Source organism: Corylus avellana, chromosome 4 (genome assembly GCF_965113065.1).
Source record: "Corylus avellana chromosome 4, dhCorAvel1.hap1.2, whole genome shotgun sequence".
In the NCBI taxonomy this organism is placed as follows: domain Eukaryota; kingdom Viridiplantae; phylum Streptophyta; class Magnoliopsida; order Fagales; family Betulaceae; genus Corylus; species Corylus avellana.
This window is the reverse complement of record NC_142493.1, coordinates 31,890,743-31,905,346: the sequence shown is the minus strand read 5'-3', so window position 1 is coordinate 31,905,346 and position 14,604 is coordinate 31,890,743. Positions and strand designations below refer to the sequence as shown.

General features: G+C 31.2%; 1 protein-coding gene across 1 annotated transcript; it reads left to right on the top strand.

Moving 5' to 3' along the window:
* Positions 1-5,494: 5,494 nt before the first annotated feature.
* Positions 5,495-8,217, top strand: LOC132177848 (transcription factor MYB16). The gene is made up of 3 exons (XM_059590321.2): positions 5,495-5,780; positions 5,902-6,031; positions 7,200-8,217. The coding sequence occupies exons 1-3, from the start codon at positions 5,648-5,650 to the stop codon at positions 8,095-8,097; spliced, it is 1,161 nt and encodes a 386-aa protein (XP_059446304.1). The 5' UTR covers positions 5,495-5,647; the 3' UTR covers positions 8,098-8,217.
* Positions 8,218-14,604: the final 6,387 nt, after the last annotated feature.

Below are 14,604 nucleotides of genomic sequence, written 5' to 3'. Positions count from 1 at the left end.
TATTGGTAATTTTAAAAGTCACATCATATTTGGAATGACTCGATGAAGACTTATAACATTATTCCTAACTTATGATCGATTAATTTTTTTTTTTTTCTAAACTAAATTGTCATGCATTTTTTTAATATGTAAGAAGTATAATGATATATTGGTGAAGTTTCTACTAAATTTTTTTTATAAAAAATCATTATACTTCTTACATATAAATAAATGCATGACAATTTAGTTTAAAATTTGACGGAGGGGTTCAAATTGAATGCAATTGAAAATTTAGAGGTCCAAATTAAGAGATTTTAAAGTTTAAAAGAAAAATGTTAAAATAGGTGGTAATTTAGAGATTCAAAGTGAAATTTTTTTAAAAAATTATTAAAAAACACACATATATATATATATATATATATATATATATAGATATATATACTTTTTTCACGTTAATTTGAAAGTGGATTTGAGGAAATGGAAAACTCTGACCCTTTTATGATTATTTTCAGCTTTATTTTTCTTCTGTCACGATATAATTATCATCAGAACCATTTTGCAGGCGGTGTGGCCGTATAGGGCCTATTGGCTTATAGCACTGACTCTGGCTGACAACAACAGTAACTTCAAGTTAATTGGTTTTTAATATATATATATATATATATATATTCTAGGGCCTTTATGTAGCTGCACGTTCATCATTTATGTAGAAAAAAGGTAAAGTTCATTTCACTCTTGAATCAGAGGAGCGTTTATGTAGCAGTATTAAGTATAGTACTTTTTTAATATAAAAAATGATGAAATTGATAAAATTATGTGAAATAAAAAACATTTGACGTGACATGTTAAAATTGATAAAATGCAAAAAAAAAAAAAAAAAATCTGATTTATCAATTTAAATAATTAGCAATTAATTTGCCAATTATTCACCCTTAATTACTTTATTAATTATGAACTATTAGTCTATTACAACAATTTGTAAATATTATAAGCAGTACAAATAGGGCTGTTAAGTGAGCGAAACGTCTCGCAAGCAAGTTCGGGCTCGGCTCGTATAGGCTCGGCTCGTGCCCGACTCAAATATTAAATGAAGCACTTCATGAACACAAATCCTAGCTCGAATATTAAACGAAACAAGCTCAGCTCGACTCGGCTAGGCTCGTGAACAAGCTCGTGTGTGTGTGTATATATATATATATATATAAACTAAATAATACATAATTAATTATAAATCTCATAATTATTAAAATATTAAAATTGCATTTATATTTAAGCGTTGGAGAATGAAAAATTCTAAACCCTTCGTGATCAGAGAGAGAGAGAGAGAGAGCAATCATTAAAAAGATTTCAATTCAATTAGAGCAGACCCAAACAAAAGGAAGAAGAATCAAGCAGAAACTATTGAGGGAGATTGTAAAAGGCATAAACTATTGAAGAATTATACAGACCCAAACACTATCACTTCCTGTTTGATGAGCGAGAGTGAGAGAGTGGGAAATGAGAGTTCAGGTGGAAGATGTGTTGTGACTGGTGAGAGAGATTGAGAGAGAGAGTAGTGAGAGACGTTGAAAAAATAGTTTTTTGTAGGGGGCGTTGTCCCAATGCAGTCTAAATGCAACATGTTAACTTGTCCCATATTGTTAAGAAAACATTAATCTCCAAGTTTGCTTATCTATAAAAGGATGCATATCCTTTCTATTTGAAACCAAATGCCTTGCTGTATTGACTCAGGCTCCATATTCGACTAGCCAGGTTAAGCAAATACTCATATGCAAACTAACTTCTTAAGCCATTTAAGAGTACTTGAAGTTAAATTTTTTTTAAAAAAACAAAAACATTAAATATAAGAGCTAGCTCGCGAGTTGGCTTGGCTCAACTTATTATTAGTTCGAGCTCGATTTTTTTGGCTCGCCCTTGAGCTCGGCTCGAGCTCGAGCTCGAGTAAAATTTAAATGAGCCAAGCCTGAACAAGGGAAGCTCGCTCAAGCTCGGCTCGTTTACACCCCTAAGTACAAATGCATGTAAAAGGAAAAAAAAAAAAAAAAAAGTGAATTGATAGAAATGGGTTTGTTTGCCAATAGCCAATAGCCAACAACCAGTTACTTATTTTTTGCATCACATTAATTATTTTTTTTATTATTAATCAAATAAAAAAATTATTACAAAATAAAAAATTTATACTTTTTCATATTAAATATTTTTAGTTTTTTCTTAATCAATTTTTACTACAAGTGATTGCCAAACGAACCCATTGGCTGTGTTTGGCAATAGAATAGAAAAAAAAGAGTGAAATGGTACTGTAACAAATTTGATTGATATGAGAGAAAAAAGTATGAATTTTTTTATAAAAAAATAAAAAAATTTATTTTGTAATAATTTTTTTATTTGATTAATAATAAAAATGATTAATATAATGTAAAAAATAAAAATATTATAATTAATTTTAAAAATAATTTTTTGAATTTTTGAGTCCCGTCCGATCTTGCGCTTTGCCAAACACAGCCATTGATTTCCTACTTGATGATAATTTTCTTGACGAGAAACGGAAATTAATTACCTATCTTGGGGCCTTTCTGTCTTTTCGCCTCGGAAAAAGTGGGCCGGATCCGTACCCTGGTGTAAAATTTATGATAATTTTAGGCTTTTTTTTTTACCCAGGAATTATCATCAAAACCAATTTGCAGAGTGAGTGGGTGTCCGTTCTGTGGCCTAATTTATGATTATTTTCAGCTTTATTTTGCTTTCACCACCGGAATTATCATCGATCAGAACCATTTTGGAGGCAGTTATGGCAATGACTCCGGTTCACAACCACACAAACTTCATGTTGGTTTTTTAACTCTAGCGTAGCAAATGTTTAATTAATTACCTGTTTGGTCGTGCTGCCATGTCAAAAAAAAAAAATAAATAAATAAATTACACGTTTGGTCTAATTGATTTGTATGGGACCCATAGCTTTCACTCAAAGTAAATAAATCTAAATTCATCTTTGCAATTAGATGGTCGGCATGCCATTAAACATAAACCCTTTCCAAAAAGCACGATCAATTATTTTCAAATGATAGTTCAATCGGTTAAAGACTACGTCTCTAGAAGTCGATATCACTAGTTCGAATCTCCATTCTTTTGCATGGACATATTAAAAAAACACTCAACCAGTCTTTTTATATTTTTATTGAATATAACATGGCCGTAACATTGAAAATTTTGCAAGAAAGACAGAATGATATATTTAATAATAGTTCAGATCTTAAAAGTAAATTGATTTTATTTAAATAGGGGCCGATTTGATAAGAAGTTATGCATAAAGCACCTTAGGAGAATTTGTCTAAAAAAATAATAATAATTTAAAAATTAATGTGATAAAGTATATATTATATAAACTATCGCATCAATTTATAATAAAAATATAATATTCAATTCCCTAACAACATTACAAGAAATGCAAAGCAGCTGCATGCAATCATATATGAACCGGATCGAGTGGCTGTCTAGCCTGTCTTCCTATGTGAAAGCAGGAAGCATTGCAAATTTACAATAAATATTGAGAGTAAATAGAAATCTACTCTTTCATGGAATTCATGATGCCAACTAGTTAAGCATTATAACCCAACCGTTTCCCGTAGATAATTTCAGGTGAATACTGATAAGACATGAATAACTAAATAAACAAAAATAAATTCCAAAATGGGCAGGCATTTGCTCGTTCCTTTAATTGTAATAATGTGCTTTGCATATATATATTATTGCTCATCTTTTGGGTTGGTCGTTCCTTTAAAGGTATAAATTTTGCCAGTACTTTTTCCTCCGGTGAAATTACGAGAAATTATTTCACGGTTTATATATATATATATATATTTGAATTTAATGAGTAAGAATTTCTAATAATTTGTTATCAGCAATTTGGTATCAAATTGCCTGAGCAAGAAATGTGAAACAGCTTATATGAGACTCACATGTCCGAGTAGGTAATTAGACACTTCAAAAGCTCAACCCAGCAGTCCATCAAGCCTGCTAATCTGCAAAACACCAATGTGTTTCGTATGTGAAAAGTAACTACTTAAATTTATGATTTAGTAAGTAAATTATCATAAAATTTGTTATGCAATGAGCCTCAGTTGACAAAAATATAACTCTTGAACACTGGTAATTGAATATGATAAAGTTTTGCAAGTTGCTAAGTATTGCCCCTGTTATTATGTTCATAGTAAAGAACTAGTTTATTTTGAATTAACATAAGCATAATTACAGGGGAAATTCATAATATAATTTAATGCATAAATCATAACAAGGAAAATCTTGTACATAATTATATACATAATCAAAACTTTTTCTATACGGTCAATTCAAGCCTTTAACTCCATTTCGATAGGGTTTTCACTATCCTAAGAGACATGCTGTATGACGTCGGTCCCCTAATGAAACATGCATATATATTATCAATTACTAGAGGTCTGATTAAGTCATTATAGTGGCCTAATTATGCTATTAATGATGTACGTCTGTGAATGGTGATTACCAATAAATTTAACGGTCCTGTAAGTACTTTTTATTTATTATTTTTTTATGACATATCTGCATAATATGGAAGAGAATGATTCGAACTAATGACCTCCGCTTCATTAAGTGTGGTCCCAGTCAATTGAGATACCTCTTAGAGACCGGTCCTGTAAGTACTTACTTACCTCGATCGTTTATCCCTATTCTCAGACATCTTAACTTCACGACGCTGCAAATTACATTTTAATATTAGGTATATACTACACTAAAAAAATATAATCTGATTTACCTCGGTCGATCATTGCTTCTAACGGGTCGTTCTTCTTTTGTCAACGCTACTAAAAACTTAGAGGTTCACATATTATTATATTATATATGCATGTTGATGATTATATATAGCCGATATACTTTGGGTGTATATGATGAAAGCAAAATCTGATAGTATTGATTGCTTCGAAAACGTAGAACATTTAGGCAAAAAAGAGAGTTGGTCCAAGAAATTTAATATTAAACTACGTAAAATGCATATGCACCTAGTTAGTCGAGCCCCGCCAATCATTATATACTAGCTAGCACATCGTTCCATTGGTTGTTGATGTATTTTATCTAAAAACAAAATATTACTCAGAATTCTTAAATTTTTATCTTCAAGTTTTTTTTTTTTTTTTTTTTTAATTAAAAAAAAAAGAATAGATAGGCATGTGCCGGATAAACAAGAATATTAGAAAATAAACATTTGATAATGCATGTTTAGTAACATTGAGAATAAAAATACTAATTCATATCTCTTAACATTCTTTTTATTCTTTAAATTTTGGTTTTTTATTTTTCACTTATATATATATATATATATGCCAAGCAGACAAAAATGATTAAAAAAAAAAAAAGACACTTAAAAATGGTGGATAGGCTGGATAGCAATTCTCTGTTAGTCTGTTCATAATTTCCAGTGTGGGAATTCTGTATTGGCAATAAGAAAGTTTTCGTACGTACGTGGCCATATATTTAATTCAGTATCCTCATTCCTCTATATATTGTGACTCACCTATCTGCTTCAGGAATCAGGATCCATCGATATCTCACTACTTTCCTCGTTCAGATTCCGACTCTCTCTCTCTCTCTCTCTCTCTGTTGATACTTTCAGTTTCAGAGGCCTCAAGTATCCAAAATGCGCCGGTCTCAATGCTGTGAAAAGGTGGGGTTGAAGAAAGGGCCGTGGACCCCTGAGGAAGACCAGAAGCTTTTGGCTTACATCGAAGAACATGGCATTGGAAGCTGGCGAGCCTTACCTGCAAAGGCTGGTAGGTTTACGACAACCCTTATGTGGTTAATGATGTCGTGGATAGTCTAATTATTAAATATTCAACGACAGCCCACTAATTTTTATGGTTTTTCATTTTCTTCTTTCTGGTTGGATTTTAGGGCTGCAGAGATGTGGGAAGAGCTGTAGATTGAGATGGACTAATTATCTCAGACCAGACATTAAAAGAGGAAAGTTTAGCTTGCAGGAAGAACAGACCATCATTCAGCTCCACGCGCTTCTCGGGAACAGGTGAATCTTTGAACACAAGTCAATTAATAGATCCTAGTTTCAAAACATTAATAATAATGGGTGTTTAATTGGCAAATCTTTTTAAGATGATTTCTTTTTTATATTTTTGTTGAAAAAGTGTAAAGATGAAATAAATTTTAATTTTTTTATAAATAAAAAGTGAAGAAATTATTTGTTAATAAAATTGAGTTATATATCGGGTCAACTTGGTAAGATGTCATGAAATGTTTAAATGATTAAGAGTATGTTTGAGATTGCGTTTGAAAAATAGAAATTTTAAGTCACAAAACGTTTTTGGGCAAAAGCTTCATGTTTAAGATTTTGCCAAAAATGTGTTTTTGTAATTTTTAGCCTTTTTAGACTCTTAAAAGCACTTTTAATTTTTTTACCAAATAATTTTTTTTTTCAGACTTTTTGAGTGTTAAAAGTACTTTCAAACTCCTCAAACGCAATCTCAAACAGGCCCTAAGAGCCTATTTGAGAATTGAGATTATGTTTAAGAAATTGAGCTTTTAATTAAGTAAAAAAACGCTTTTTGACAAAATGTTCATTTTTAAGCTTTTATCAAAAGTGCGTTTTGACAATTTTTAGGCTTTTTAGACTCTTAAAAGTTATTTTAATTTTTTTACCAAATAAGCATTTTTTTTCTTCAAAATGACTTTTTAAGTATTAAACGCACTTTTAGACTCCTCAAACGCAATCTCAATCGGTCCTAAGAATATTTCAAACAAAAGTATGTATCACTTTTTTTTTTCCTCTCTAAATCATCCTCATTATTTAATATTTGTGTAGTAATTTTGTATCCAAAAAAGTAAGAAGATCGAATTGCTTTTGAATAGTACGGTATATTTAATACAAAAATTTATTATATATATATATAAAAAAAAAATCGTTATTTTTACTATTTTGTCATTGAGACACAATTTTTATTGGGACCCTGCTCGTACCTTTCACGTGGTTGATGAAAATGTTACTTAACTCAAACTATACGACCAATAAAGGCCTGCTCAAATTAAGTCGAAGAATTGTGCAAGAACCGACACATGCAAATACAACCATCCGTACCTTTGAACTCAACCATAATTTTCAATATCAACTATAATTCCATGAAAACGACATATCTATAGCATGTCACGTTTCCAATATTTGACATGATTTGTTGTTTCAGATGGTCAGCTATTGCGACTCACTTGCCCAAAAGAACTGACAACGAGATCAAGAACTACTGGAACACGCATCTCAAAAAAAGACTAACGAGGATGGGCATCGATCCCATGACCCACAAGCCCAAAAACGATTCCCAGAGCTCCGGCGATGGCAACTCCAAAGACACTGCCAATTTAAGCCACATGGCTCAATGGGAAAGCGCGCGGCTAGAAGCCGAAGCCAGACTGGTAAGAGAGTGCAAGCTTGTGTCTACCAACCCTATCCAACCACAACTCAACTCTCCGGCTCACCCGGCTCAGCTGATCAGAAACAAAAACCTGGCTCAACTCGCACTACCACCATGCCTTGACGTACTCAAAGTATGGCAAGGGGTATGGTCGAAGTCAACGAGTGGTAGCATGTTCCCACTCGCCGGCGACGACCTCGAGTCTCCAACGTCGACGTTGAACTGCTCGGAGAACGCGCTCGCCATCCAAACTCAAAATGTTGAATTCAATGAAAGCACAGTGACAACATTACTACATGATTTCGCCAAAAGCTCACCTACATCATGCAATGGAGGGTTTATCAAAGAAGTCTGTGAGCAAATGCCGGAACTCAAAGAAAGATCGGATATTGACACAATGGGATTGCAGGATATGACGTATAATAGTACGGAAAGTGCATGGGTTGTGGACTCTTTTAGGTCTGGGAATGAAAACATGCCTCTCTCAAATATCATGGCAGGTTTCACCGATACATTGGCGTATAATTATTGTGATGACCACAACTCATTGATCAACTTGGATAATGGAGATAAAAGCTCCAGTGGAGACTTTGAGGACTGCAATTATAAGAATTATTGGAACAACATGCTCAATCTGGTGAATGTTTGGTCATCTGGTTCGCACGTGTTCTGAAAGTGTCGATGAATTGTCTGAGAGGTTGCAGGACAATTAGGTGTTATATATCTTGCATGCATTGCATTACAATGAAATAAAAAGTCGGAGTTCAAAATTACAAGTTAGTTAATCACTACTTAACCTTGTTCAAGATTATTTCTCTCATCTTACCAGAAATTTAATCGCCACTCTTCTCAGATCTACTCGTTTCTATTGCGTATGAAGGTCCTAAAAACATTTACTTTGCGAGCCATGATAATGTGTACGTCTTAAAAATCTCAGTTTTAACGTCAGCGAAATTAACTTCACTTAACCCATGATTTTTCATCGCATTTCCAATTATTCACTTAAATTTAAAAATTCTTAATTCTTAAATTTAAAAAGTTTGCAATATTACCCATACCGTTAGAATTTCGGGTCAAATTAAACGATAAAAAGGTAAAATGTCACATATACCCCTGTAAAACTAATAAAATACAAAATTTCCCTTAGCCTATGAGAATTTTGAAAATTTTTACATCCTCCGTTATGATTTAACAAAAAAATCTAATATAAAAGTGACATTGCAAACTTTTTAAATTATAATATATTAAATTGAGAGTATTTAAAGTTTTGAAAAGTAATTGCAATTGTGATAAAAAATTAGAGGAAGTAAGTAAAGTTTCTCTTAATTAACTTTAAGGGACTAGTGTTAAAACTGGAATTTTTAAGACGTGAACTTTATCAAGACTCACTATATATAGTTGGTGAATATATATTGTTGATTGTTCACAAACCAAACCTTCCTCAATATTTCAAAGAAGTCAACATTATCAAGACTCACTTTAGTGACATGTTAATTTTTCACGAGAAATGATTGGGATCCAACTTTTTTGCCCAATAAAAGTCTAACTTTTGTCTTTTTTAAAAATAAAATAAAAAATGGAAAAAATGTTTGAAGCAAACCTATCTATTTTTTGTCTTTCCTTTATTTGGTATTTAAAAAAAAAATGAAAAATGGTATTTTTTTCATAATAATGTCATTTTTTTTTTTAAGAAAATGTCATTATTATCAAGAAAAATACTATTTTTCATTTTTAAAAAAATACTAAATAAAAGAGAGGCCAAAAATAGATATGGTTGCTTCAGACATTTTTTTCCATTTTCATTTTGTTTTTTTTTAGAAAAAAAGGAAAAGGTAAAAGTTGGACTTTTGTTGGGCAAAAAAGTTGGGCCTTTAGCATTTCTCATTTTTCTCACGTCACTAAATTTTTTAGTGAACTGTGAACGATTTATTTATTTATTTATTTCTTTTTTTTTCCTTAAAAAATAAAATAAAAAATAAAAAAATAAAAATTCATTTAGTGACGTGTGAATGTTTAGTGACGTGTGAATGTAACACGAAATGAATTTTCATTAAAAAAAAAAAAAAATCTTTCTAACATTCACATGTCAGTAAATGATTTTTATTTTTTTATTTTTTTTGTTTTGAAAAAATTTTCAGTACCATCTTGCTCTTGTTGATACTTGGGTTTTGTGTTTAAATGAAGTCTAGCTTGTTTGTGGGTTTTTTTTTTTTTTTTGTTATTGTGGATGATTCTAAGCTTCTGTGATTGGTTGCTGAGAAAATGGGAGGAAAATGTTGTAATATACATTCTGGGTTTTCTGTTTGTTGGATTTTTAACAGATTTCTGTTCCATCCTGTCCCTGAATTTGGATAATAGTTGTATGAGTTTATGCATGGCTAGGTCAGTAAATACTGAGAACTTGTATATGTACTGAACATCTGGTATAATTTATCGTTTTATTGGCATGTTTCAAGTAATATTTATGAAAAAAGTCTGCCCCTCTGTCTATTTTTCTATGGGTGCATGTTTCTTTGAAATTTTGCTCTTTTCCTTCTTTGTAAATTCTGGAGTAGCATTTACGATTGCTATCTTCATTGCAAATTCTGTAGAAAGGGACCAGTGGAGGTCTGAGAAGAGAGGGGTTTCCATGTGCAGCGGTTCTAAGAGGAAACCTTCTCAAACAGTGGTTTTTATAATAATATAAAATAAAAAAAAATTCAGAAAAAAATGTATATATATATATTTTAATAATTTTTTAAACTTTAGTGACGTGCCGAAAATTGACACATCACTAAAGTGGTCACCTGCCGACCTGCCAAAAATTGACACGGCACTACTTTAGTGATGTGTCAATTTTCGGCACATCATTAAAGTCCCAGTAGCGACACCCTGATTTCTGACCTGCTACACACATCGTCAGTGACACGTCACTAAACTTTAGAGACGTTGTTAGCCTTAAAACGTCACTAATAGGTAATCACTAAAAATTAAGTTTTTTGTAGTGCCACCTTCCTAATTAAGCGTTCTATATGAATATCAACCCTCCAATGTTCTTTGTTGGTACTATTTACTTATTTTATTTTATTTTTAATAAACATTGCATTAAAAACAAGAGAACATTAGAACTCACAAAAAAAGAAAAGAAAAAAAAAAGTGGATCTTTACCTAAAGAAAGAGAGGGAGGGAAGTTAGCGGGAATACCGCCGGAGCGTACTTAGAGCTTCCCCAATGGAAGAGCTAAATATTATTTTTATCTAAAATAGCTATTCAAATGTTTAAAAAACCTCATACATTGGATTAGCAAAAAAAAAATGTAAAATAGATATTTGATTGGAAGAGCTAAAAGAAAAGCTAAATGTAGCAGCACTTTTCAATAAAGCTATTTTATTTTTCCTTATATCTCTCACATGTTTTCTCTTTTTCCCAATTTTTTTTTTTCATTTTTCCTCTCACATATTCTTTTTTTCCCAAAACTTTTCTTAGTTTTAATAATATTTTAATAAAATAGATAAAAATATAGCTAATCAGATGTAGAGACATTTAAAAATGACTTAACTAAACTAGATAAAAATGAATTTTAAAAAACAATTTTACATAAAAATATGGCTTCTCCATTGAAAATGCTCTTAGAAGTGCAATGAAACTTGTTTACTTTTTCCCATCACTCAACTTTCTCCTATTGGATAAACGTGGATGGACGCAACTGGACCACGTATATATATAAAGATCGACCACAACATCCACTCGCTCTGTACTGTTATTTTTAACGTAGGGAATTAAATGATTATAATGTGTCACAGCGTTTGCTTTAACTAAGGGTAATCCTGTTAAAATAAGATAAAAAGCCAACTTTTAATGCTCTATTCACGAATATTTGATTTTGGGACCAGATTCCCAACTGCCAAACGGTGTGATATCAATCGCAGATATATATATATATATATTAAAAGAAAAAGCATTTCTCTCTCTCTCTCTCTCTCTAGACGTCATAGGCACAAGAAGAAATAAATTGAGGAACAATTAATAAAAATGGCTTTTGAATATCTTTTGCTGAGATTCTTTTAACTTTAGGTGTTAAGTCCATCCTTTTTGGACGTGGAGTTCTGTTTCCGTAAACATTTTCAGCTAGTCATAGTTCAGGTACCCTGCTCTCATTTATGATCATTTTTCAGCTTTATTTTTCCCTTTATCACCCCAATTATCATCACAACCATTTTGGAGAGTTGGTGTCCGTGCTTTGGTCTAATTTATGAGGGATATATCATATATAGAGTATAAATATAAAAGGGTTTGATTTATAGGTGCAGTAAAAAATAAAAATTATAAGCGATTTTTTGGAGCTTTTAGAGTTAAAAATCAGTTATTAAATTATAACTTATAAAAAATAAAATAAAATATAAAATTATTTTTTATTACCACCTCATTATAATTATATATAGAAACGGATACACACAGGGTGGGTGTCTGTGTGTAAAAAAAAAATTAGTAATTTATATTTTTCTAAAATTAGTAATTTATAATTTTTTTTTAGTTTTTTTCTAAAAAAAGCTAAAAAGTTAAAAAATTTATATTTTTATGCCCAAATTTTCTACTAGCTCCTATAAAATAAACCCAAATTTCATATATTTGACACTTTTAGCCTCAATAAAACTCAGCCCAACCCAAATTTCAGCCCAAAAATCAAAATAAACCAAAAGAGGGGTGTTTTACACTACTTTTAACCTATGGGGCTACCACGATTTTTTTTATTTTTTTGCTTGTTCACCGTTGTTGGTTTCTATTACGCCATGAGTAATCTTTCGCATACCACAATTTTATTATATTTTATTATTTTATTTTGACCCCTATTAAGATAAATTATTGGATCTGCCACGGGTTAGAAGACAACAATATGTATATATATAATTATGTATACATAGAAAGATAGAGATTCCTTTATAGAGATTCTAGGGTAATTGTACGCAGCTGTACTTTAAGCATTTATGTTAATCGAAGCACGTTCCGCACATGTTTAACAAATAAATTTAATGTTTGGTCTAGTTGATTTGTACGGGACCCACAGTTTTCACTCAAAATAAATACATCTAAGCAAATCGATCGTCACTGGGAGTGATTTACTATATTAAAAAATTTAATAAAAAAAAAAAACAAAGATAGCAGCAAAACGAAAATGCGAGGAAGAAGCAGAACGATGGGGCATATTTGGTAAAGGTTTTTTTAGAGCTCTTTAATTTAACTTATTAAAGGCCCTTTTAGACGTTCTACAACTTATGCATTTTTCAAAACTAATTATAAAATTCAATTCTCAAAGCTCAAAACATTTCTCAAAAAATACAAAATATAAAACGTTTTTTAAAAATTATATATATATATATATATTGTGCTGTGGCCATGTGGGGCTGCTTTATGGTGGCCACTCTTGGCCATCGTTTGGCGGCCACAGTATGGTGGCCTTGCAGTGGTTGCTAGCAGCCACCGCGCCTTCAATCAGATCCAACAGCTTAACTCTGATTTACTACACATTCAATTAACATATATATGACTTTGGCCAAGGGTGATGTCACCTTTTCCAATGTTCCTAGCGGATCGAAACAAGCTGATATTCTTCCACTATGGCTTAGGTATGCAGCTCGGGGCAGAGGCTACAGGGCGGTGATTATGGTGGTCCGCTAGCCACCTCACCTCAGAGGTGGCTGGAGCTGGGTCGTCCAATTTCAGCCTCTTTTATATATATGTATTGATTAGTTTTTTAATTTTTATAATTTTATAAATTTAATATTTTGTATATTTATATAATTTTTAGGGTAAATATATATCTAATAAATCCCTTATTCCATGCGTGGAAACAAAAAACTATCTCAACATTTTTCTTTTTAATTTTTACTTCATGGATCAATCGAAAAGACGTTATAAGTCATTCCGTTACATTTTCTTAAAAAAGTCTAACGTTCATTATTAAGGTTTTGTTTATTAAACAACAACACATTTTTCAAGTTACTGTTGACATTAACAAAAATTAAAAAAAAAAAAATACTAATTGGTATAGAAAAGTAAAAAAAGTGATATTGAAAAGTGAAAAATTTAATTGTACTTATTTTTTTATTTAAATAGTAATAAAAAGTGAATGATGTGATATAAAAATTTGAGAATATTTTGATGTTAATTTTTTTGAAAAAATGAGATGAATAGTGTGGTGATGTATGGTGTTGTTTAACAACCACCATATAAATCTTAAAACTCACCATTTTGTCACATTAACTTTTTTTGTTCAAAACCCATGAGGTGGCCGCGAGCCATCCTGTTGGGTAGTTTGGGGTGGCCGCAAAGCCACCAATGGGTGTTGGGGTGGCCGCAAAGCCACCCCTAACCCCTTGAGTGGCTGCAAGTTTGTGGGTGGCCATGGGTGGCAGCCTCACTATTGGCCACCCCTTTATTTTTGTTTGTGTTTTTTTTTTTTTTTTTTGATAAGTAAAAATTGATATTTTAAAGTGAGGTAAAAAAAAGTTGACGTGGCAAAATAATAAGTTTTAAGATTTAATAACGGACGTTATACATTTTGAAAAAAATGTAACGGAATGGCTTAATGATGCCTTTTTGATTGGCACAGAGTAAAAATAAATAAATAAATAAATTTTGAGGTAATTTTTTGTTTTCACGCTTTAATTCATGAATTTATTAGATATGTAACCTAATTTTTATTGTGACCAACAAGTAACGCGATTTTATTGGTCTTGACGAGGTACATTAACAGAATCTATATTTGCTAATTTGTTATTGATGCATATTTTATAGATTTTTCAAAACATTTTCATACCAAAGAAAGTTTATTGCAAATGAGGTAAAATTCAAGAATATTTTGCATTTTTTCTATATTAAAAAAAGAAAAATACGTGAACAGAATGGATAACAAGGTTGTGTTTGACATGACCGAGCACTAAATTCCGTTGGGACAGGCATTATTGGGAGCAGAAGCAGTCATCAAATCAATTGGGCCCCGCTGTACCCTCGTCTGACATAATAGTACTCATATTTATGGTTTTTCTTGAAATCCAATGATTTAAGACTCTCTAACTGTATTAATTAGACATTAAGAAATGGACCAAACAGTAGTAAATTTGATTAATGTGAAGAAAAAAAAAGGGAATATTTTGTATTAAAAATTGAAAAAAAAATTAATTTTTATTAATTTTTTTTATTT